This window comes from Lepus europaeus, chromosome X (assembly GCF_033115175.1).
Source record: "Lepus europaeus isolate LE1 chromosome X, mLepTim1.pri, whole genome shotgun sequence".
Lineage (NCBI taxonomy): Eukaryota > Metazoa > Chordata > Mammalia > Lagomorpha > Leporidae > Lepus > Lepus europaeus.
Window position 1 is genome coordinate 105269683 of NC_084850.1, and position 26857 is coordinate 105296539.

Genomic DNA, 26857 nt, shown 5'->3' on the forward strand with positions numbered 1-26857 from the left:
ACTGGAATATCTGCTTTTCCCTTCATCCTTGTGCCATTGACTCCTGGGGGAGATATCTGTAGACTGGAGTGGTGAAAGGAGGAATCTAATCAATTCCCTCTCTGAGACTAATTAAAGCCTCAAAGATACAGATAACCAACCAACTGGGATAATTTAGTCATACTGAAACTCGGGAAATGGTCAGTAATATTGCATCCTTTGAACATGGACTCCAAGAAAGTTCTGGCTCTTTGAGCTAAAGTCTTGCTGAGTTTCGGGATAATGTGTGTAGAAAGATCTGTACTATGCAGCTGAAAAGAAAACAAGAAATGCTGTTCAGCATCCTTTACTGATTTGGAACACTGGGCACAGATTTGATTCGTTTTAATGAGATTAATTCTATTAGCATGCACACAAAGGAAAGTGATGCAAAGTTGTGTGGCAGTAGGGCCTCCACAACTTTAGGATTTGCTCCTGTGTATGGAGATGGTGGGAGCTGAAATCATAGCTGTCAAGTGGTGGCATTTTAGAGCAAAAAAAGGACAGCAGATGGCATTTTTTCCAACTTCCCTACTCTACAGATGAGGAAATGGACTTGAAGAGCTTAAATGACCCATGCAAGGTCCTCCAGCTAATTACAGGCAGTGCAGGGACTGGGGTCTAGGTGGATCCCCTCATTGCTGGTCTCAGCCCTTTCTGAAATTTATAGGATTCCCTAAAACTCATGTGCTTAAGCTTTGCCATTGCCAGGGAGGCTCTGTCCTAAAAGTGCCCTGTCTCACGCACATTTTTCCACTTAGAATTCTCTACTCTTGCAAGACAGCTAATTAAGTCTCTGTGTGTCTGAAGTCACTCATTCTATAGGGGTAAAAGCAATTGGCTGATACTGACTTTAACTTCTAATTTCAACCTTGTCCTGTTTATTCAGACTGTTCATGGGTAGGGAGTTTTTTTTTTTTTAATGAAAGAGTACTATGAGCAGAGTAATCAAACTTTTATCTGAAATGCTTTCAAAAGTTTTTCTAAAGCTTTAATTATCATGTTCCTTTGGTTTGGGGTGAATTGTTTGGGGTGAAATGTCAATTTTCCCAAATGTTTGAAAATATTTGTGATACTCTCTGCCTTCTGGTGTGATAAAAAAGCATCAGTGTTGTCAATGGCTGGGTGTTAGGGAAGTGATTTGGGGGAGATCTCCAGACCCCAGTCCTTTGTCCAGGAAGTATGGTTAAAAGAATAAAGCAAACTGTTACAGTATGCTCCTATTTTAATGGTAAGCCCTTGCTCCAATGACTACTTTCTTTTCCCAATTAAACCATGGGCCCAGGCCACAAAGGCTCTGTAAAAATGTGACTCTGTCGGCAAATACACATGTGGGGCCTTAACCATGCTGGAGGCCAGTCAGCATAATGTGTATTTCAGACGCAGTTTGTCATTGATGCTGGGTGGCATGGTGCTTAAAACCAAAACAGGATGAGCCCAGGCACCGAAGTGGAAAACTAGGTGGGTGGGTGAGCATGGACTTGGATGTGGAAAATGTACTCCCAAGGGACATGTCCTGTGTTCATTAGCGATGACCTGCCCCCTCTCCTCTTACCTACCTGTAAACTGACACTTAACACCAAAGCTTATACTCGGAAGCTGAATAGACTCTCCTGCCCCTACCAACCAAGAATAAAGACGAGACCACCCATTTCAGGGCTGGCCAGAACCACATGGGGTTCAAACTGTTCTTGCCCCTAAGATCATGGACTCCAGCAGTTAAAGTCAAAATGTGCTTCCATTCAACCATGGTATCCACTTCCATGGGGATCCCTGCTATGAGGTAGAGGTGGGGGAGTGAAATGGATGACAGCTTATGCTAATGACACTGTAGAAACCGATATTCTCCACTTAAAATGACAGAAATATTCTACTCATTACCTCCTGGGTCCCATTAGTGTTTCTGGGTAAACATTTCTGAGGACAATAATTTCTGTTTTCCTTCTAGCTGTGCAGCAGGTGCTCTGATGATGGATTGCGAGTGCAAAGAATAAGACACAACTCCGGCCTTCAAAGGACAATGACAACCAGAAAGCTTCAGCCAGATCCTGCCCTTTCCTTGAAAGGATCTGGAGCCTAGGTTAAAGCATTTCCAATTTTTTGTCCTCTGCCTCCCTCTGCTGTTCTTCTGGAGAAGTTTTTCCTTACAACAATGAGAAATCATGTACTAGCTGCATCTTTTTCTATGCTGTCCCTGCTGGCAATAATGGGAGATACAGACAGCAAAACGGACAGCTCGTTCATGGTGGACTCAGATCCTCGACGCTGCATGAGGCACCACTATGTGGATTCTATCAGTCACCCATTGTACAAGTGTAGCTCCAAGGTAAGACCAAGGTCTCTGTGAAGGTAGCACCCCCGTGGAAACAGGACAGAAGCCATATTTCTTTGTCAAGGGGAGGAGAACTATGATCATGGCCCAGACTTGAGGCATATGGCTGGCTCCCAAGGCTTGTGGGAGACTCATTCTTTTAGGGCTTCCCATCATGCTTTATAATGCTGTCAATAAAGCTGCTTAAGTTGCCATATACACATTCATCCAGTAGGAGTATATTACTTGACCCTGGCAGTGAAATGTATGAGCAGTAGTATTGTTTTTCAAGAAAGTAAAATAGAGCCTATGTGTCGCCATCATTCCTCCTACCTCCACCAGCAATAAAGAGGAAAGGGGTGCACGAAAATACAAGATCTTCAAAAAGTTCATAGAAAATGCATGTGTCAAAGAAATTATGCCTGGATTTCAAAATATTTTTCAGCAAAATAAATTTATCTTTTAATTCTATTTTCTATGAACCCTTTGGAGCTCCCTTGTGTGATTGAGCCATCGGACACACTTCTTGGAGGTCTCTTCAAAGGCTCTCTTGGTGAAATTACTTAGTACCTGGCCTTTCTCCATGTGCTACATTTATGTAATATTGATTTCAAAAGACAGGGTGGCAATTTGATCATTTATCATTTTTACACCGATTATCTGAATCACTTTTATTTGGAGCAGGTTGCATATCTCTTGCATGGGCAACCTGTACTTCAACACTGAGTCTAGGTGTGCAAAGGAATAGGATGCTTAAAAGACCACCAAGAACAGCCAGCCACATGGACCACCCAGAAGGAAGGCACATTGGAGGGTGGAACAGAACTCCAAATGAGAGTCTCACAAGTGTCACTACTCGCAAACAGTCACATGAATGAAATTTGTCCACACTTGGTAAATACGAATTTGTTTAGCCCAACCTCAGAGATTTTCACTCTCAGTCCTGAGACGAAAACCACTTAAGCATTCTCATATGGCAAGTATCTTTTAAATTACCAGTATAATTAGGGTTTTTTTGTAATATCAACCACTAGAATTGAATTAAGACCGTATAAGTCAATCTCTCCACCCTTCATTTGAAAGCATTATAACTTCAGTCTGCTTTTAAAATTTCCATAATTTCTGTGATTATGGCTCAATGATGCTGACTTGTTTCAGTTTGGGGGATCAGAATTTGAGTCACATTACTTTAACCATTATATTAATAAGGTCTATGACTGTGGGAACAAATAAAGATTTTCCACTTAAGAAAGACTTCCTGGATCTTATTTGTATTTGCAGTAAAGAGATGAATGTAAGTTTTTGCAAGGCTACAATCCCTCCTTAGGGAAAGAAAACTAAACCATATTGAGAAAAAAATGTGAGAAGTGCTTTTACAATCATGATTTCTGAGAAACTGTAGGCCCAAGTAAGGCTGACCGGAACAATTATTGCCTTCTCCTCTTCTTCCCTTTATGTTTCCATGGATGACTTCTACCCTGTTGCATTGTCCTTCATAGTCATGATTCTTAAAAAAAAAAGGAGGGGGGGTAAAATTATCTTAAACATGAGTGTCAGTGTGATGACAGGAAGTAACACAGAAAATAGAGCATCTCTAAAAACTAGAAAACAATCTGGAAAGATCAAGCAGACTGATGGAGGCATGTCTTAGCAACTATCACATTGACGTAGGGAAGGGCAAAGAAGAGACATCATTAGTAGACATTAACTCCTACCCAGTAAACTCACGTTGCCTGAGCATGAGTCTTAGAAACAGACTTCAGTCTACAGTTGGTCACCTTCGTTTCTTCCAGAGCGCTGTGGTAAATAACGCTGCACAATTGTGATAGTAGGAGAAATGCTTGTCATTTCATGGGAACAATCTACTTTCAAACATACTGAACTGTCCCAAATATAGCAATCTTCTTATGTAAATGGTGCTTATGATTATAAACCTTTCTTTCTTGGCTATAAAGTATGCCTGGAAGAATCTCAACTACCCAGACCTTTTATGGATTAGATTTGCTCTACTGTAACCAGAAACAAAATTGTTTTCATTTAGAAGTATTCTATAATTCTTAACTTTCACAAACTCAAGCTAATCTTCTCTCTCATGGGTCTCATTTAATGAAATTGTTCACCTTTAGAGACAAGGGATAAAATGTTTATCCTGTTAGAAAGCAGCCAATAACAATCTACCCTAGTGTCTTCTTGGTAAAAGAGACTAGAGTAGATTTTTTCCCTCGCTACACAAACTCCCTGTCAACATCATGTTCAAGGGCCATTATTTACTAGACAAGTGTCTGCTGTTTGCCGTAGATTGGTAACACTTCCTGACTTACATTTGTCCAGTGTCTGACTTTGTGAAGACAGATGAAGCGGAGTGTGTGACTCAGTCTCAGGAAAGGGTTAGGACACTTGTTTGAGCATCTAATATGTGTCAGGTACCTTGTATGATGAGGGGGCTCCAAATAGTTCACAGAAAATGGAATTAAAAGATAAGTTTGCTTTGGTGCAAAATATTTTGAAATCCAGATGTATGAGGAGTTTTCAAAGAGTTCATGGAAAATGTGTATTATTTAAAAAAAAAAGTTATGCATGGATTTCTTTGGTTTTATTGCACCAAAATAAACTTTTTTTAAAAATTTTTTTCCATGAACTTTTTGAAGTACTCTTCTAAGTGTGCTAATCATTACCAATGAGCCTGTGCTGGCAGGCTTTGTCATTTCCACGTTTTCAGTAAAGAAAGCTGAAACCCAAAAGAAGTATTCAGTAGGTTGCTTGATGCCATATAGTGCAGAAGTAACAATGTTTACCTTGGAACATTCCTCTTTCTTCAGCTGCTTGGTGCTTCATGTTGGAACAATGTAAGTCAAATGCAGGAACCACTATTTAGATGTCTAGGCTCAACTTCTGATCTGCCAGCAACAGTTACTTACAGTCAGCATTTTTCCTGAAAATGAAATAGAATTGAAACCTTTTCTGGGCGCCTTCCATGAGTCTCTCGGGTCACCCTAGCCCTGATTTGCAGCTGGCCAGTCTCAGGGTTCTGTTGCCATCTCCTAGCAATTGAGGAAAGGGCTGAGGTGAAGGCAGGCAGAGAAGACTGAGCCCCGTGTCTCACTAAGGAGGACAGTGTAGCCACAGATGCCCTGGTTGCTTTAAGTGGTGACACTTCCTGGGAATGGATACCAAAGATCCTGGGAGTAGTAGATTCCTTTCGAATCTTCATGGGATGCCATGGTTTCTTGGCATTTGGAGTGAGTAAAGGCTGTAGAGCAAACAGGCTCAAATGTCGAGGGTCAGTGGAAACTGGCTGCTTGGAGAATTTTTACGGGAACTGAAGCATCCCAGACTTTGAAGTGACAGAGACCTGGTTTCCAAATCCAGCTCCATAGTTTGTCAAATGGGTGACTTTGGAAGAAGCTAAGTAATTCTTTGGTGTCTCAATTTCTTCCCATGTAAAATGGAGGTATGCATTCAAAGTTGTGGGTATGGGTGTTGGCAGAGCTATATGTAAAGCAGCCAGGAAAGTGTCCAGCATATACTAGACATTTAATAAATGATGCTGCCATCTTGGTGATGAACTTATAAACGGGACAGGTGTTTTGACTCACTTTCTATTTCAGTCACTTCTGAGATCTCAATAACCGTTGGGATCTCCTATAGCTTTAAAGGATTAGGGAAATGAACCTCATTGTGGTGCTTGCTAAACTCAGGATGGGGTGAAGAGCAGAGGGAGGTGTTAAGAAGAAGGATAAAAGTAAAAGAGAAACAGACCTGACTGTCTGACCTCCCTTATCAGGTGAGTGGAAGAAAGAGGGGCTAATTGGGGGTGGGGGTGAATTCTGGACTTGGGCCAAGGAGGGATTTTCAGGAACCCAGGTTGGAAAGTGAGCTGGCAGGGCAGGCTTGCAAAGCCCAAGTTGGGTAAGGACTGAGAGACGGTGGCCCCAGGCCAGGACTTAGAGCCAGGGCATGGTTGTCTGAACTCTTATGAGCCAGAGGAGCAGGTGGGAACAAAGAGACAGCAACAAAACAAAGGAGGAGGATGGCTCAGAAGACAAAACCTAGGAAAATTCACAGAGGAAAAGAGCCCTGGCATGTCAAAGGCTGAGCCTGGAGATTAGGAGAGAGTTGTTAGGGCCCCCAAATCCTCTCCTACCACTGCCCACAAGGCTCATAGTGTGGTAGGAAAATGAGGAGAGTTGGGAACATCAAGTTGATAACACAATTGACTGCTTGAGGAATCTGAATTGATTTTTTTTAAAGGAACAAGTTTATACTGAATGTCTACTATGTGAAGGTGTTGTGGAAGATGTTGGAGACACAAAAGTAGAAAGGAGGGAAGGCAGAGAGGAAGGAAAGAAGGAAGGAAGAAAGGAAGGAAGGAAGGGAGGGAGGAAAGAAGGGAGGGTGGGTTATGGCCCTCATAATTCATCCAAGTAAACAGGAAAGAGAGAAGGGGGGTGTTCTATGTGCAAAGGCCTCTTTGCATCAATTTGATTAGGGACTTGAGTAAAAGAACCAGATCCCAGCTGGAGTGAGCCAAGTTCCCACCCACCCTCCCAAGCCCATGCCCCGTGCCCTGTGCCCCATGCCTTTTGTTCCCCTGGCTGTAAATTTATTAGTGCCCCCAGCCTGGTCCAGACCCTTTGGAGGTTGACCTGGTTCCCTGAGATGTGCTGAACAGTCTATTTATTGAGGTTGCTGGTAAGAGAAGGAATGGGAGAAGCAACATGAAGGAATCTTGTTCCTGAGGAAAAGGAGGTGCTTCAGGTATATCATGGAAACAGGGGTGCACAGTGGTCAGTGCTGAGAAAAAGGCAAAGGAAGTTTTACATTCAGTTGGGGTAAATTCAAAATACTGCTGTAGGATGAAGACAGGTAGGTCTTTATTCTGATATGAATGGGGACACTTGGTTAGGGTTCTTGGGAGGTTCGGCTCCATGTGAGTTTGAGGATGGTGATGTCATGTCCCAAGAAGTCTGTAAGGAAAAAGTTAGACTTGTAGTTCCCTGGTAATGACACAATCAGGGATCTAGAGCCAAGCCAGTGTACATTAGAGAAGGGCTTGGGTTGGCTCATATCTCAGGAAAGCATCTTCAAGGCAGGGGGCAGGTGTTACAGTGGTTTTGATCAGGAGTTTGGTTTTAGACAGATCCAGGTTTGATTCCAACTCTGCCTTGTTCCAGATATGCAAGATTGGGCAAGGAACTGGGACTCTCCAAAGCTTCTGTTTATTCATCTACAATAATAGTATGGATTACCAATTATACTATCCTTTCTTGGAGGATTGTTACAAGGATTCAATATAATAATTCATGTTGTAATCACTCAATAAATGTTCCTATTAGCTAAATGATTGCTGTCTAGTGATCCATCTCCAGCAGAGTCCTGAAACTTGAATGAATCCAGAGCCTTGCTACTCAAAGTTTGGGCATCAGCCCAGCAGTACCGATATCAACAAGAATCTTATGAGAAATGAAGAATCTTGGGGCCTTTCCCAAGAGCTACTCCATCAGGACCTGCATTTTCACATGCGCACTTCAGCCTGAGATGCCCTGGTCTGGAAGAGGTCAGAAGATGTTCATTAAGTGCTGAAACACAAGTGAGGCAATGACAGAGGCTAAAATGTGGGCTCCCAAGAGTAAACCGGAATGCACATGGTTTTTCCTTCCATTCTTTAATGACATACAGTTTTGGGTCTTATCTTTCCAACTCCCCCTTCACCTCCCAACACACATAAACAGAGATAGATGTCCAACTAGTTTCCAACTAGTTTCCCATGTTCTCACAGGTGTGGAAGGAGATGATCTTGAACTTTCTCATTAGGGAGATGGGGGCTGGGTACCAGGGACTGACCTGTGCACTACTGACCTATGATGTAATCTATCCAACTCTGTTTCAGATCATTGATAAATGCCTATCAATGTCAAGAACAGGGAGAATAGAATAAAAAACTTCAAGCAAATCCTAACAGCTTATTGCTGCCATTTTCTCTGCCTCTGGTCTTTCAGAGAAAACAAATCAGTTGGTCTAGTCCAGGTTAATTTTCTCTAAGCCCTACTGTCACCCACACCCCCAACCCATATCCTATATTCCTTTGATGGTTGCCAAGTGATTGTTGCATTTACCCCTGGCACCTTCTCAGATGATGATGTTAATGATCTATAATTACCATTTCTCCCCTTTGTGGAAAGATGGGCCAGCCATTTCCTTCTTAGAATTTTGGGGTATTTAATTCTGCACTATGGGATGATGTCAGAGATAATAGCTGGTGAGCCTTTATTAATAATTGCTAATGCTCAAAATATTGTAAAGGCAAATGTCAAAAGGTTTCATGCACATATATGCATCTTTTGCTCTTTTATTTGAACAGTTCCATTTTCTATGATCTTGCTGTTGGTTCTGAAATTATAGGGCAAATTTTTCTCCATTGCTTCAAACATAATTCACTAAGCCAGATCCTCCCACATAAACAGGGACCAGCAATCCCAAGTTCCCTGACCTTCTTCCTGCCTTGGTACATATGAATCAAACTGCTCCATCGTACCTCACCCATGACTTGCACTCCTTGGATGCCAGGATTTACATATGCGATACATAAATGAGCATTTTGGCTATCCCTTTAGGCTATATGCAAGATACTGAGTGTGTGCTTATGTACGTATTTTTCCTGGGGATAACTGGTAATTTTTAATCAGACTCATTGCTAAAGCCACGTTAAGAGCCAACGTAAAGAATATACTGCCTTTGTTACTCCAACCCAAACCTTTGGAAATGCCCTTGATCTTAGAATGGGCGCCTCCTAATATTTGCCCTCCGAATGACTCTGAAGATAGAGATGTGATGACACAGATGTCAGGCTCCTTCAGTGTAGAAGCACAAGAGTATCACCATAGAGCCCCCAAAATGCTCTGTCTCTATTTCTTTGTCTTGTCCCAAGTTGTATCACCCAAAATATGCCTTCCTAAGTATTACTCAGCTTTCCCGTTTCCTTCTTCAGAAACATATTCCTTTTGCTTGCTGATTCCTTGTAAAAATCAATTGCCTTTTTGTGTGTCATCATTCTTTATTTACTCCTCAGTTTCAATTTTGAATGAGTTTCTGCATTTTGCTACTGATAGAATCACAATGCATTGGGCCAATGGTAGACCATCACCTGGCAGGAGAAACTTCTTTTGTTCTTTGACTTTTTTTTTTTTTTAATCTGAGCATCATGGTGGTGGGCCTGGTCCAATGATTTTAAAGTCTCAGTTTGCTCTAGAATCTTCTAAGTCCTACCCATAGGGATTTTAATTCAAAAAGTCTAAGATGGGAACTGAGTGTTGACTTTTTTTTTTTAAGGCTTAGCACTCAGGGTTGAGAGCCACTGGTTGAATCCAATAAAAAGGGTCAAGGTCTTTCAAAGGATGCTGGGGTGTCTTGGCCACTCCGCAGGTAACCACCTCCTCTTCTTTCCCCAGATGGTGCTCCTGGCCAGGTGCGAGGGGCACTGCAGCCAGGCGTCGCGTTCGGAGCCCTTGGTGTCCTTCAGCACTGTTCTCAAGCAACCCTTCCGTTCCTCCTGTCACTGCTGCCGGCCACAGACCTCCAAGCTGAAGGCATTGCGGCTGCGCTGCTCAGGGGGCATGCGACTCACTGCCACCTACCGGTACATCCTGTCCTGTCACTGCGAGGAGTGCAGCTCCTGAGGCTTGCTGCTGAGTGGCTGCTGGATGGGACCACTGCGGAGGCAGTCCAACCAGCCAGGAAGGACTGGCAAGAAAAGAGTTAAGGAAAACAAACACAAAAAGATGCAGCGATTCCCACAGGGTTCTGCCTAGACTCCACATGCTTCTTGACAGAGAGAGCTACTCTGGGAACTTGTTTTCAGTTCCCATCTCCTTTCCCTGGTACAATTTCTTTTGGTTCCTTCTCAGATTCAGTTATTTTCCCCTTTGGCTCTGAATGCTGTTTTGGGTTTCCAGCCATTGTGCAGTAGTGGGAAAATGTGGGGCCCCATGCAAGAGTATGTCAGGCTGTCACTGTTTGGTGCATATCAGGGAAGAATTTGCTTTGGAAAGCAGGACATCTCAAGTCTTTCTGGAATATCTTCTGCTTTTTTTTTAATCTTGCCATTTTGGTCTAAGGTTGCTATTGCCGCTATAGGTTACCGATTTCAAATTACAGACGCAAAGCATATGGATATGTTTAGCCAGGTTTACTCATAGACAGCAAATTGACATTAAAATAACTAACAAATGATTCTTTTAGGTAAAGCTGGAACTCTTGATAGTTGTAATTATTATTCAGAAATGACTTTTTGGGAAGCAAAGGTGACATAAAGAATTTGTCACCTGAAGGCTCTTGCAAATAAATTATGGTAGACATTTGTAAGGGAGCAGACTTTTAAAGACTTGCACAAATACGGATCCTGCACTGACTATGGAAAAGGCATATACGTAACTAGTGGCATGGAGAATGCACCATACTCCTGCATGCAAATTAGACAACCCAGTATGAATTTATTTGTGGGTGTGCTATAGCTTTAGCCATGTCTTGGGCATCATTCTGTAACATCCACTTGTCCATGTGAAGCTTGTTGCCAAAATGGCAGCCTGGCTCATCTTCTGAACATTTGATTCAAATATATTGTGGTCCTTGAAGCTCAAATTTTGAGTTATTTCCATGTTTTGAAATAAAAAGAAAGTATCTTCAAAAATTTGACCTGTATAAGAACTGGTTTTTTTCTGACTCTATCTTACTGTGCTGTGAACTATAAGATACATGTAGCTAGTGCTTGAACATCTTCTACGATGTGGTAGGAGGGTTCAAAAAAGAGAAAGATAAGGTTCTAGAATATATGATGGTGGTATTAGAATTTTAGAATTATTTATTTGAAAAGCAGAGGATTCACCCCCTAAATGCCCACAACATCCAGGCCAGGCCTGGCCAGCCCAGGCTAAAGAGGTGAGCCAAGAACTCAATCCATGTCTCCCGTGTAGGTGACAGGGACCCAACTTTTTTTTTTAAGATTGATTTATTTATTTGAAAAGCAGACTTGCAGAGAGACAGAAGCAGAGAGAGAGAGAGAGAGAGAGAGAGAGAGAGAGGTCTTCTGTCCGATGGTTCACTCCCCAATTGGCCACAACGGCCGGAGCTGTGCTGATCCAAAGCCAGGAGCCAGGAGCTTCTTCTGGGTCTCCCACATGGGTGTAGGGGCCCAAGGACTTGGGCCATCTTCTACTGCATTCCAGGCCATAGCAGAGAGCTAGATTGGAAGAGGAGCAGCCAGGACTAGAACCGGTGCCCATATGGGATGCCGGGCTTCAGGCCAGACAGTTAACCCACTGCGCCACAGCGCCGGCCCAAACAGGGACCCAATTTCTTAAGCCACTACCAAAGCCTCACAGGATCTGCATTAGCAGGAATCTGGAGTCAGGAGCCAGAGCTGAGCATCAGGTAGGGATTGTGACATCTCAATTGTAAGGCTTAACACCTAACTGGGGCTTTAAAAAAAAAAGCAGTCTGGGAGAAGGCTTATGAAGTTTGGCTATTAGTCTCAGAAGTTAGCCTATCACATGAACACAAACTTGGTGCATTCTGGATTCCTTAGCATACAGTGAAATAGTCATCTCCTTTTTAATCTCCCAACTTTTCTACTCAGAAGAGAATGAATATCCATAATTAAAGTCTAAAGAACCAGCAGGAGGACAAATAGTGCACAGTCATTCCTGAACTGTTGACTAGCTAATGCCCTGGGGCCAATGATACCATGGAGCAATGCAAGAACACTCACAATGCTAGTAGAGTGCTATGTCCACTGTAGGCATCTCCATCTCAAAACTAACCCAGAGTGGGCAACTCAGTTTCTAGACAACCTGGACACCGTCCTGCTCTGGTTAACCAAAGATGAGGTGCTCCCCACTGTTTGTACAGCCAACCTGTGAATTACTTTCCTGTAGAGAGGATGGTATTGTACACTCTTTGGCACACAGCATTCACACATTTTTTAGGAAGCCAGCAGAGTTAAATTTGTTTCTGTGGCTTTGAAACAGAATGAAACTAGGGCTATTAAACCTTGACCTTGATCTTAACCTTCATGGTGACAGAATCAGCTAGTCTACTAAATTGAAAGGTCTCCTCATGCTGAAGGCAAACATGAAATGGTAATTTGGACTATTACACGAAGAGAAATTTTCTCATAAAAAGAACTAAATTTTAATGCTGAAAGCGAAATGGTTATAATTCTTAACTGATAACAAAAGTATTAACTGCTGGTCATATTTATGGCTACCCTTTTATGTTGCTAATCAAAAAGTGAAAATTATACTTCTAGCCTTAAAATATCTCTTCTTGGCTTTGAAAACTCAAGTTGTTTTGACAATCTATAATATATACCCCAAACTCCAGTTTTTATTTTATCCCTACAGATATGGGACCCGGGGTGAGGGAGTTAAATGACTAATATCTTCCAGATTCTTGGGAAACCATAAAAAGTAATCCCTTCAAATCCCTTTATATGGTCTATTGTCAAAGCTTCTTCCATGGAAATGAGCAGAATATGCTTGGAGTATTAAAGAATTACACGACAGTGGCATTGCAAGGACCATTACAAAGTATGCATTTTCTTCTCCCCTTAAAGAGACTTGAAAGAGCAAATGGGGCTGTTCCCTTTGGGGCTGGCGCTGTGGCATAATGGGTAAAGCTGGCGTCTACAGTGCCGTCATCCCATATGGGTGCCGGTTCGAGTCTTGGATGCTCCACTTTCAATTCAGCTCTCTGCTGTGGCCTGGGAAAGCAGCAGAGGATGGTCCAAGTCTTTGGGCCCCTGAACCCACATGGGAGACACAGAAGAAGCTCCTGGCTCCTGGCTTCAAATAGGCCCAGCTCTGGCCATTGCAACCATTTGGGGAGTAAACCAGCAGATGGAAGACCTCTCTCTCTGTGTAACTCTGACTTTCAAGTAAATAAATCAATCTTAAAAAAATAAAAGAGCAAATGGAAACCTATAGAAATCCAACAACTTGCTCAAAGTCACACCTTTAGTTTTGGATTTGGAACTACAATCCAGGTTTCCTGCTCTCCATAGTCCTGGGTGCTTCTTTGCCCTTCCCATTACCAACAAAAAGAACCTTACTCCTTTCAGGATCTTTGATGCTGAATAGGGCGAGTGGGCTGGAAGAGAGTGTGGCAAGACAGGGTGAAGTTTAGCAGTAGCACCCCAAGGCTGAGAAAGGGAACAAGAGTTACATTCTCCCCAAAGACCTCAAAATAGCCCTGAGAACAGAGAGAATTCAAACATTATCAAATATTCTATTACAATGGAATTTGTATTATATCTTTTAAAATTAAATACATTTGGATTTATTTTAGTGTTTACCACTAAGGATTGAGACCAAATGAAAACAATGATCAGTTAAAAACATTATTCCTGGAATACCTAAGGAATGTTCACTTGCCTTCTCTGTTTACAATGTATGAAAAAAAGGAAACTAAAATATATTTTTAAAGATTTATTTATTTATTTGAAAGGCAGATTTGTGGAGAGGCAAAGGCAAAGAGACAAAGAAAGGTCTTCCATCCACTGGTTCACTCCCCAAATGGCCACAATGTCCAGAGCTGCTCCTATCTAAAACCAGGAGGCAGGAGCTTCTTCCAGGTCTTCCATGTGGGTGCAGAGACCCAAGGACTTGGTCCATCTTCTACTGCTTTCCCAGGCCATAGCAGAGAGCTGGATCAGAAGTGGAGCAGCCAGGACTTCAACCAGCTCCCATATGGGATGCTGGCACTGCAGGCAGCGGCTTTACCTGCTAAGCCACAGCACGAGTCCCACTAAATATATTATAATCTTAGTAGGTACATTTTATAAATCTGTATGATAATCCATAATGGTGAAAGTTAAGTCTCTTGTAAACTGATCTTACTCTCATCTTTTTTAAAGATTTATTTTGTTCATTTGAAAGGCAGAGTGACAGAGATAGAGACAGAAAGAGAGGTCTTCCATCCCATCTGCTGGTTCACTCCCCAGATGGCTGTCCAGAAGCCTGGAACTCCATCTTGGTCTTGCACATGAGTGGCACTTGACCTATTTTCTGCTATCTTCCCAAGGGCATCAGCAGGGAGCTGGATTTGAAGCTGAGCAGCTGGGATTTGAACTGGCACTAGGATATAGGATGTTGCCGATGCAGGTAGCAGCTTAACCTGCTGTGCCATAATGCTGGCCCCTTACCTGCATCTTATATAACTATTTAATAATAATGAGTTCAGACTGCTGTGGAAGGTAGACAGGTTTATGAACTTAATTGCTTTTCTTGAGATTACAATCCCTTCTCTTATACATGTTGTTAAATTCCTGAACTTTCCCCAGAAGCTTAAAATGAAAGATCAATTAACCCTTCTTAGTTCTGAGGAGATAGTGGCTGAACTTCTTATAAACTCAAGTATTTGCTGATTTACCCAATATACTATTTTGTATTAGGTCGAGTGGGCTGTATATACATTCTGGCTGCAGAACAGAGTAAATTGACTTTTTAATGAGACTTTGGAGGAATTAAGGTATGGATTTGCTATCAATCACTTCTTCCAGCCTCACTGAAACACATGAAGGGACTTCAAAAAGTTCATGGAAAAATGAAACTAAAAGATAAATTTGTTTTGGTGCAAAACATTTTTGAAATCCATGTGTTATTTCACAATATGCATTTCCATGAACTTTTCAAAAATTTCTTGGATGCACGTGAGCAAGAGAGCTGCCCAAAATGGAACACCAAAGTTGTGGGGGCCAGGGAAGGTGGGGGCGGTGGGAAGGCATAGATCAGAAAAGGAAGCTATGTCCTGCTGATGGTGCCTTCCTGATGATGCATCCTGGTGGGCAAATACGCCTGTTCCCTTCAAAGACTGGTACAGTGGAGAGGCTTAGATCTGGGTTGAGTTTGGCCACAGTTGTACTGTGGGAGGAGCTCTTTACTTAGTGATGCTGGTTTCCATGCACAAATAGATACCCAGCAACACTTGCTGAAAGATAGCATTTCATGAGAAAAATGACATGACCTGGGGCTGGCGTTGTGGCCTAGCGGGTAAAGCCGCCGTCTGTAGTACCGGCATCCCATATGGGTGCAGGTTCTAGTCCCGGCTGCTCCACTTCTGATCCAGCTCTCTGCTATGGCCTGGGAAAGCAGTGGAAGATGGCCCAAGTCCTTGAGCCCCTGCACCAACGTGGGAGACCTGGAGGAGGCTCCTGGCTCTTGGCTTCGGATCGGCGCCATTGTGGCCATTTGGGGAGTGAACCAGTGGATGGAAGACTCTCTCTGCCTCTCCTTCTCTCTGTGTGTAACTCTTTCAAATAAATAAATCTTTTAAAAAATGACATGATCTGCCAACAAACGTTAGAGCCCTTTGTTTTCCTGTAACTCTTCACTATAGTATAGTAATTAAATACCTTGGTGTATTCTACCATAAATCTGTGGAAGCACAGGGCCTTTCTTTTATTGGATGGCGAGTGCAATTTGAAATGTGTCACTGACTGAAGTTATTCTGTGCCCTCAAATATCAATGCCATCTTCTCATGTGGCGGAACATTTAAAATTGGATGGCCATGACAAACATGGAGACACACCAACCAGGTCATCCTTCAAGAAAGGATTTATTGCCTCAGCTGTCAACCTCTCCAGGGACTGGGTCAGCTGCAGAGAGTCCTCCCGTGGAGGATCATATCCCATGCCTGATGGAGGCCAGGTTATAAAGGCCTGACTATCTTGGTCCAGTGGAGAATAACTTTAATGAGCATTCCTTGTTCCACAATTTTCTACCAGGCTGGCTGTGTCCCAGCTCTGTTTTTCTGCTTACCTAAGTTTGCCTCCCCCTCGTACTTCCATGGGTAATGATCCCTAGTCAATAGCCTGCACCACAAACTCTGTTTCAGCACCTGACTCTTGAGAATTGAGTCTACAATAGTAACTTTTTACATATTTATGGGCCTCTAAAAGGAAAGGAGTGCATTATTTTTTGAATCTAAGCCATCTAGTTTCATTGTATGGCCCATAACATTTAAGGGTTCAAATCAATGTCTCAGCTTCCTTTAAATGCATAGTTTAAAAATATGTAGCAGAGCCAAGGCTGTTGAATGCTGCAGATACTGAGATGAAAAAGTGATAGCCTTGCTTTTAATGTGTACACAGGCTAGAGAGGGTGAGAGGTGACTCTAAGAAGTACACTGATGACTTACAGAGATAATCCTCAAGGAGATAATCTGGTGTGCTTGGTTTTAAGGCAGCCATTTTAGCATAAAAGGATATGATTTTTAATAATATTAGCATTTCTATAGCACTTGCGCAGATTGTATTTCATTGGCTCTCAAAATATTCTTTATAGGGTAAGTTAATTATCACCGAAACTTCATAGATAAGAAACCAGAGGTCATACTTTGGTCTCAAAGTCTATATGCTTTCTTTGCTATTGCAGAAAACTTTTTTTTTCTTTTATTCCTCTTCCTTACAGGACTTAATTTTAATTTTATTTTTAAATTGGCACTTTATAATTGTACTCATTGATGTTTCAATAAATGTATACATTGTAAAATAATCAAATCAGAGAGTTAGCATACACATCACCTCATGCATCTATCATTTCATTGTGCTGAGGATATTCAAAAACCTTTCTTCTAGCTATTTTGAAATATACATTATTGTTAATTACAATCACTCTATTGCAATAGAACACTAGAACCTTTTCTTCCTGTCTGACTCTAGCTTTGTACCCATTGACAAATCTCTCCCCTTCTCCCCCTCCCTAATCTATAGTAATCACTGTTATACTCTCTACTTCTATGAGATGCACTCTAAAAGGATTCCATATATGATTCTTTTTCTTTATCCTAAAGCATGCAGGCAGAAGGAATAGATCCCCAAAGCTTCTTGTGTTAGTGTCTGTCTGTTCTCATTCGCAAACCATGATCCCACAATGGGAGGAGCTTGTTAACACAAAGCATACAAGGCCTTGACCCAATAGAATTTTATAAAATATACTATTGTAATATGGACTTTTGGAGAAAGTAAAAACATTCCAAATTATATTTGAAACCAAAGCCATGCTTGAGAGTTTAAAACTCTATCATATCAGGCTGTAATCTTTTGAATACAATGTGGATATTTTAGATATCAATTTGTACTATAAATTCTTTTTGAGATTTCATGGATAAATTGAACTTACCAGGACAAAAGGGCAAGTCTAAGTCTAAGAGACAAAGAAATGGACCTGGAAATTATGGATGAAGCAGTTTAGTATGTGGCAAGCAATAGCTATGTGGATATTTCAAAGACTTTATTGCCCATGTGGCTCTGCCAAGCAATCCCCTTGGAGTCAGAAAACCTGAAGGCCCCTCCTGCTCTGCCACTAATCAACTATGCAATCCTGCACAAATCACTTAGGCTTTCATTTCTCAGTTTCCTAGATCATTTTATGAAGATCTCTTCCTGAATCATGGATATTCTATTACACACACACACACCCTCTAACACCTCTTCTCAAGGCAGAGGGGATTTAAAACAAATCTGTTCTTGATTTATTTTCTCCACTAGGAAATCCTGTATTTTTACTTATTAGGTTTCTCCATTTTTCCTTTTCTTCTTTTCAAAGGATTGTGCATGAGTGATGTTTTCTATATGTGATAAAAATGGGACTAATCTAGAACCTCCTTAAAATATTGCTCTGACCAAGCTGAGAACATAGTTAACTTTATTATATGACATAGGGTGGAATTGATGATAATGCATAATTCATTTTGAGAATTTACAACGATTAAATGTAGTATACTTTATGAAAACTGTGTTACATTTCCCCTGTTCTTCTCTTTACTCCCTCTTCCTCTCTGACCAAGGCTCCAAGCAGCAGATGGATGGGAAGCGGTTCAGGTTGGCTCTGCAGTGGGTGGGTCACTTATCCCTTTACTTTTGTGTACCGAGACTCTGGATATCTGCCAGGGGTATTTGAGGACTAAAGAAAGTGAGTGGCAAGCTTTTCAGCAGAGTGTGCACCTGTAATTAAGTTGCTTAGTTACAGGGCCATCAAAGGAAAGTTTCAAATACCCTGATAGCAAGAGCCACCTGTGATGAAAGTGGAACCAGGATCCTGCAGGGTGAAGGCAAGGCCTGTGGTAGACACTCAGGAAGCAGTGGGCAAATAAACATTTCAGAAGACAAAAGCAAGACCCTAGTCTATGTGTCTGAGGAACCTGGCAAGTGGCTTGAAATGTATCTTGGAACCTGTGCTCATGAGCCAGAGCCTTTAACTTGGCTTTGTGCAATGGTGTGCTCAAACAGGAGAGTCTGATTTTAGGACAAGAAAACAGACATCAGGCACAGCATCGTTATTTTGCATCCAGTATGGTTCTAGATCCAATGAATGCACTATCTAAGTTAATTCTCAGGACAACTTTGCTGTTAGTTGTATTTAAAAGAATTGTTTTCATTTTACAATGTTCATTATTTGTTTTCATCTATTGGAAAGGGAGAGAGAGAGAGAGAGAGAGAGAGAGAGAGAGAGAGAGAGAAATCTTCCATCCACTAGATCACTCCCTAAATGCCCACCATAGTCAGGGTTAGGCCAGGTCTAATCCAGGGTCCTGGAACTCCATCTGAGTCTCTCTCATGGGAGACAGGGAATAAAGCACTTGGGCCATCTTGACCCTCAAACAAGGCATTTTCCCACTGGAGGACTACAGCTGTGGACCTCGGTGAGGACCAAAGGTCAGTTTGTTCTAAAAACCACCTACCACCCAAATCTTTTGTATGACCAGCCCCTATTGTAAAAGGTCTTTGGGAGCCCTCCAGATTCTAAGGAATCAGGGGGCTCCAGCTAAACGCCAAGGCTCCTGCAAACATCCTAAGGAAATTTTAAGTCAGATTTTTTTCCTACCTTGAATCTAAAGGATTCAAACAAAACTCAGCTGCACCTAACAACTCCACAGAGCCTGCCTGGATCTCTTTATTTCACTCTTTGCTATAATAGGAAAAAGAACCACAAACCTAGCACTTAGAAAAGGCAGACTGGAGCTCCCATCTCTCAGGCCCAGGCTAATGGCTGTTGGATGCTTGCCCTGCCCTTTCCTCAAGTCCTTTCACCTCTGTGTTCATGGCCAAGTTCAGATAGGTTCATTGACAGAGTGAATTTGCTGAGCTGAAGAATGACAGGGTACCTACACAAGAAAGCAGATCAATTGAGCTTCTGATACTTGTAGCTTATTGTTTTATCTTTTTCAAATAGAAAAGCGCTACATGCACCTCTCTGGGAATACAGCCATCATAGATATGGCCTATTTTTCAGTCCAGATAGACAAAATTTTTCAGAGCAGCAACAGTAGAATTATACCATAAAGTGAAGTGTTTGTTGCAGCAGGTAAGATGCCATTTGGGACACCTGCGTCCCATATTTGAGTTTCTAGGTTCAAGTCCTGACTCTGTTTCTAATTCCAGCTTCCTGCTAATGAGTATTGTTGGAGGCAGCAGGTGATAGCTCAAATACTTGGGTCCCTGACACCCACTTGGAGAATGAGATTAAGTTCTAGGCTCCTGGCTTCAACCTAGCACAGTGCTGGATGTTGCAGGTATTTGGGGAAGATCAACACCTCCTTTTCTGTCTATCTCTAGGTTTCTCTGTCTCTCTCTCTCTCTCCCCCAAAAAGATAAAAATATGACACTTAGGATGCCTACATTCCACATCTGGGTGCCTGGGTTTGATTCCTGCTCAGGCTCCTAATTCCAGCTTCCCGTTAATCCAGACCCTGGGATGCAGCAGGTGATGGCTCATATGGTTGGGTTCCTGCCACCCATGTGGGAGATGTGGATTGAGTTCCTGGATCTGGCCTTTGGTCCGGCTCAACTCTGACTGGTATGGACATTTGGGGAATAGACCAGTGGATGAGAGCTCTCTGTCTATTGTTCTCTTTGTGTCTCTGAAATTTTTTATATAAAAAACCATCAAAACAAACAGCATTTTGAGTATTATGTACTTTGGCAAGACATTTAGTATGTCGCCTTTAGATGGTGCTAATGGTCTACTATAACAGAGAGTTTGCAAGAACTCTTTGTACTCCGAATCAAGCAGGTGGTCGTTAGTCCAGAGACTGACTAGCTGTATTTTTTCAAGCTTCCTACCAAGCCAGGCCTGGGGAACACAGCCACAGATTTGGAAGCATCTTGATAAAAACAAATTTTTGGGGCTCAGTTGTCACAGCAAAGTTCTGGTGATGCTAAATGTAGCTGACTATTCTAGACAAGTCTCATGGCACCCATGTCATTCATACTTTAAACATGAATACATATCCTGTGAATTCAGATTTTTCTTGTGCCTGTGCACTGACTGGAGCTTGTGGTGATCTTGGCTTATAATGTTCTATTGTGTCCCTAGATTGTGTGGCGGAGCCATTCATTTTGTGTTTCCTTTAGGAAGGCCTCATTCATTCACTTAAGAAAGAACTGGCGAGATCCAGCATAATTCATTTTTTTCCCTCTGGCTCTGAAAAGAGGGGCGGGGAAGAACACATCACACCATAGCAACCTTTCTGCAGCAGGCTTTCAGGTCTTATTTCTGCTCTTTTCCACACATTGTGAGTTCCCGAGAGTCCCTTAGTCTCATAGTCCTGTCAAATGAGACAATGCCAGGCTATCCAGCCTTTCTTTGCCAATGCAGTGGGTGACAGGCTGTGTCACAGTTGCATTGAGAAGCCCTGGACATTGTGGAAGTTTTCTATGGAGGAAGGAAAATAACTTCTTGTCCATTCACATGGATGGATCTACAGATGTGGCAGTTGACACTGGTTCCACTTAGTATATATACTTGGTGCTTGTGTGTGTGTGTGTGTGTGTGTCTACACTGCTTAGAGCAGGAAGCAGGCAAAGGTCAGGAGGGAGGTGAAGTTCTCATTCAGATAATGTGGTATGAAAATTTTAGGAGAGTCGTGATACTCTAATACTAACATCTGAAATCATATTTTAGTGGTTAAAGGTCATGCCAAGAAATAGATCCAAAAGGATGGAAATCTTTAAGAGATAGATTTCAATTCAGTTTCTGAAAGAAATTTTTTTCAGTTTTCAGAATTTTTTAATAACTTCTAACAGAAGAGTTGGCAAGAAAAGTACAAAGAAGGCTTATATAATCTTATATAATCTAGGTTCCTCACCTAGATTCCTCAATTGTTAATCATCTACACTTCTCTCTCTCATACGTATACATAAATATGTAACTGGTATGAGTAATATCGCTGTATTCTTAAATATTTCATCATGATTTCCTACACATAAAGATCCTCTCTTTCACATCCAGGTTAAAATTGTACACCTATACTGAAAAGCAGCTCAATACCAGCAATTTCAGCAATTGTCTCCCTTTTTTTAGCATTTATTTTCATTTATTTGAAAGACAGAGTTACAGAGAGAGGTCTTCCATCTGCTGGTTCACTCCCCAAATGGCCACAACAGCCGGAGCTGAGCCAATCCAAACCTAGGAGCCAGGAGCTTCTTTTGGGTCTCCCACATGGGTGCAGGGGCCCAAGCACTTGAAACATCCCCTGCTGCTTTCCCATGTGAATTAGCAGGGAGCTGGATTGGAAGTGGAGCATCTGGGACTTAAACTGGTGCCCATATGAGATGCCAACTCTGCAGGCTGGGGCTTTAATATACTGTGCCACAGTGCCAGTCCCTCCATAATACCCTTTATTAACACTATTTTTACCTCTGATCCAGGATCCACTAGGATACATTACTGATAATGATAATAAATGTGAATTTTTTTCAGATTTAGAACCCTTGGAAATTAAAGAGGCTATATTGAAGAGAAAATTTCAAATATCAGCTTGGCAAATATATATTCTTTTTAAAAAGAGTTTATTGATTTGGGAGGCACAGTGACAGAGAGAGGATGAGAGAGAAAGAAAGATCTTCCATTTGCTGATTCACTCTCCAAATTGGCTACAACAGCTAGAATTGGGTCGGGATAAAGAAAGGAGCCAGGAACTGCATCCAGCTCTCCCACTTGGGTGGCAGGGGCCCAAGGTACTTGGGCCATCAGCTGCTCCCTTCCCAGGTGCATTAGCAGGAAGCTGGATTAGAAGTGGAACTGCCAGGATAGAGGATATAAGCTCTCTGAAATAGGATTGATTGCAAGTAATGGCTTAACTTGCTGTACCATGACTCTGTCCCTGGAAAATATATCTTCTTCCACACAGCCCAAGATGTTATACCCTAAACTGATATTCAAAGTTTGGTCTTTGATATAGCCTCTCACATTTCCAAAAAAATCCTAAATCTTAAAGTTCACATTTATTACTATCACCAGCTTTATGGTTCTAGGTGTTGTATTTAGATTTACAGTTCATCCTGAATACATTTTTGTATTTGAGGGATGTAAAGTTGGGGTCAAGATTCTTTTTTCTTTTCCTTATCCAGTTGCTCCAATTCTGTTTGTTTAAAACATTAGAGTCCTGCTAATCTCCAGATTGCTTTCATAGATGAAGAGATTCCACTAAAGGGGTGCACCAGTTCCACTTTTAATCAAATTACTTTAGCTATTTAAAGTCACATTTACAAATTTAATGTATTTGATTCTCTCACTTTTTTAAAAAAATTATGTATTGGGGCCAGCGCTGTGGCATAGTGGGTAAAGTCACCACCAGCCATGCTGGCATCCTATATGGCCGCTGGTTCGAGTCCCAGCTGCTCCACTTCCAATCAAGCTCCCTGCTAATGGTCTGGGAAAGCAGTGGAAGATGGTCCAGGCACTTGGGCCCCTGCACCCACTTGGGAGACCCAGAAGAAGTTCCTGGCTCCTGGCTCTGGCCATTGCAACCATTTGAGGAGTAAGTTAGCAGATGGAAGATCTCTTTCTCTGTCTTTCCTCCTCTCTCTCTATTAATCTTTCAAATAAATAAATATTTTTAAAGATTAATTAATTTATTTGAAAGGCAGATTTACAGAGAGAAAAGGAGAGACAAAGAAAGAGATCTTCCATCTGCTGGTTCACTCCCCAAATGGCTGCAATGCAGGACTGGACCAGGCTGAAACCAGAAGCCTAGAACTCCATCCAGGTCTACCACATGGGTTCAGGGGCCTAACCATTTGGGCCATCTTCCACTGCCTTCTCAGGCACATTAGCAGGGAGTTGGATGGGAAGTGGTGCAGCCAGGACTCGAACCAGTGTCCATGTGAGATGCTGGTGTCACAGGCATGGCTTTACCCACTACACCACAGCACCAGTCCCGATTCTCTCACTTTTACAAAGGCAGACTCCCAAATCTAACAAGAGAACATCCCTTACCAATTTTTCAAATCTAATACATTTAATAGATCAAATGCTCTTAAGCATTTTGAGAACATTAAAGAAAGAAAAGGGAAACCTGCTTGGAGCAGCAGAAAACTTCAACACTCAGTTTGGCTGAGCTTTCTGAGTCAGGAGTTCCAGGCTGGGAAAGCCTGACCAGAAGATGCACCAGCTCTTCGGTTTCAAAAGTACCCGTGATTTGGGGTTGAATCAGATGTGGAAAGACACACCAATATGGAAATGGTGGCCACGAAGGGAAGAGTTTTTAATGACAGATCCTTAGACTCAGTCACAGCACGTCATGCAGGGCCATGCAGAGACGCATGTATGTTAGGGAGTGAGTGGAAGGAGCAAGGGGAAAGCAGGGGTTGTGGTTTTCAAGGTTTAAGATTGGGTGGTTTGAATAATTTTTGGCAGGCTCAAGGCTATAGGATTTTCCTGGCCAGGGCCTTGGCCTTGGCCCTGGGGTGACTGGAGGTCAGAGGGAATGTCCTGAACAGCAGGAGCCTGATAAAAGCAGGTGGGTGTGGGTATGGGCTTGGGATTGGTTGGTTTGCAGCAAGTTGTTTGCTTTCTCAAGGAATTAGCTAATCCTGCAAGGGCAATGCCTCCCTGTGTCTGAAAGGCCCCTGAATGTCACAGTATCAGAAAATACAGAAAATTAAAAAACCCATGACTAACACACCCTGGGAGCCCCACCCAAGCTTAAGTAGGCAACTCCAGGGAAAGATCTCTTTCTGTGCAGCTTTTGTCTACAATGTCACCTGTCATCTGGGACTTAACCAAGCATGCACATTTCTGACTCTAATAACATGACATAGTCATTCTGATCTGAAATGATCCATCTATTATGTTAGCTGTGTAATCCGAAAATGCTCTACATTTAGGGCCAGTGGCATTATATGTGGATGGAATTTTGAACCTAATTCTGGCTTTGATTGCATCCTTTGTCCCTCTTCTATTTTTATTTTTTTTTTATTTGAGAGGCTGAGAGAGAGATAGAGATAGAGAGAGCAAGAGAGAGTGCATCCATATGTTGGTTCACTCCCCAAATACTGGCAACAACCAGGACCAGCTTGGACCAAAATCAGGAGCCAGGATGAGAGTACAATCCAGGTGTCCTACAAAGGTGGCAGGGACAAAATGACTGAGGCATTACCATTGCCTCCCAAGGAACACATTTAGCAGGAAGCTGGAGTCAGGAGCTGCAGCCAGAAATCCAAACCCAAGTACTCTGATATGGGATGTGGGTCTCTTAACAAGTGTCTCAACCACGAGGCTAATTTTTATATGTTGCATAAATTGCTATTATTTTTCCCATTTTTTTGATTGACACATAATATTTGTACACATTTGTGAGGTCCTGTGACACCGGCATCCCATATAGGCTCTGGTTCAAGTTCCAGCTGCTCCACTCCCCATCCAGCTCCCTGTTAATGGCCTGGGAAGGTAGTGGCTGATGGCTCAAGTACTTGAGTCCCTGCCACCAGGTGGGAGACTGACATGGAGTTCCAGGCTTCTGGCTTTGGCTTGGCCCAGTTGTAGCTGTTGCTGCCATTTGGGGAGTGAACCAACGGATTGTTTGCTCTCTCCCCACCCCCACCCCCAACTCTGCCTCTCTTTTTTTAAAATTTTTTTTTATTTGACAGATAGAGTTAGACAGGGAGAGAGAGAGGCAGAGAGAAAGGTCTTCCTTCCATTGGTTCACCCCCCAAATGGCTGCCACGGCCGGAGCTACACCAATCCGAAGCCAGGAGCCAGGTGCTTCCTCCTGGTCTCCCATGCAGGTGCAGGGGCCCAAGCACTTGGGCCATCCTCCACTGCCCTCCTGGGCCACAGCAGAGAGCTGGACTGGAAGAGGAGCAACCGGGACTAGAACCCGGCACCCATATGGGATGCCAGCGCCGCATGTGGAGGATTAACCAAGTGAGCCACGGCGCCAGCCCCAACTCTCCCTTTCAAATAAATAAATACATCTTTGTAGAAAAATAAGAAGTAGAATTAGAGGTAGGCATTTGGCTTAGCAGTTAAGATGTCAGAGTACCTGTGTTCGAGTCTTGGCTCTACTTTTGCTTCTAGCTTCCTGATAATGTGAACCCTGGGAGGCAACGGTGATGGTTTAAGTAGCTAGGTCTCTGCCACCCATGTGGGAGACCTGGATTGTGTTCCCAGATCCTGGCTTCAAGCCAGCCCAGCCCTAGTCATTGAGCACATTTGGGGAGTGAACCAGCACATAGAAACTCTATCTGCCTGTCTCTCAAATAAATGTAAAAAGAAAGAAGTAGAATTATTACTGTCAATCTGATTCTTATAAATAAGGAGGTCCTAAAAGATGGAGATATGATTGTAATCAGGACTGGATTCATAAAGAATGTCAAAAACTAATTGAGGAAGGTAGAGGAGCTTAAGAGAAACTGACAGCAAAATTACTACCTTCAAATATACCATGGAATTTTCATGTAGATGAATTAGGTCATTTTTCTTTATTTTCTTAGAAGACACAAATACAATAGTGGATTAAATTTAGAACTACAGGAACTTTAGGTCTTGGTTAAAAAATTCTTTTCTTTCAAGAAAGGAAAACACTGGAAGAAGCCTCCAGTGGAAGAAATAGAGACTCTCCGCTGGAGAACCTTGGGAAATGAACAGAACAATGATTTTTTTTAAAGTTATTTAATCATTTATTTATTTGAAGGAAGAGAGAGAGACAGACAGAGAGAGATAGAGAGAGAGAGAGAGAAAAAGAGAAAGCAAGCAAGACATATCTCCTATCCACTGGTTGGTTCACTTCCCAAGTACCTGCACCATTCAGGGTTGACCAGATTGAAGGCGGGAGCCAGGAACTCAATTGGGTCTCCACAGGAGTGGCAGGAATCCAAGTCCTTGGGCCTTCTGCGTCGCAGAGTGTGCAATAGCAGGAAACTAGAATGGGAGCGGAGCCGGGACTGGAACCCGGACACTCCAATGTGGGATGCAGGTATCTTAACTACAAGGCCACATTTCTGCCCCCAGAAGAGCAATTTAAGAAAGGTTGAGATAATTCCCCAGTCTTGAAGTGTGGGCCAGGTGAGACGGATGATTTCCTTGGATCCTCCTAATTCTCCTAAGAGATGAGAAGGTGCTGATCACAGAGTAGAGAGTGAGTCAGGTGTCACAGTGAAAATTCACACTGCTCTTGTTGCCAACAGTCACTGGATAGCTGGAAAAACTCCTTAGCCAAAGTGCAAAGAAAAGCTTGCATGTGAAACCTTG

General features: G+C 42.4%; 1 protein-coding gene across 1 annotated transcript; it reads left to right on the plus strand.

The window, feature by feature from the left end:
* The first annotated feature begins 2170 nt into the window (after positions 1–2170).
* Positions 2171–10005, plus strand: NDP (norrin cystine knot growth factor NDP). The gene is made up of 2 exons (XM_062182907.1): positions 2171–2344; positions 9778–10005. The coding sequence occupies exons 1-2, from the start codon at positions 2171–2173 to the stop codon at positions 10003–10005; spliced, it is 402 nt and encodes a 133-aa protein (XP_062038891.1).
* The last annotated feature ends 16852 nt before the right edge of the window (positions 10006–26857 follow it).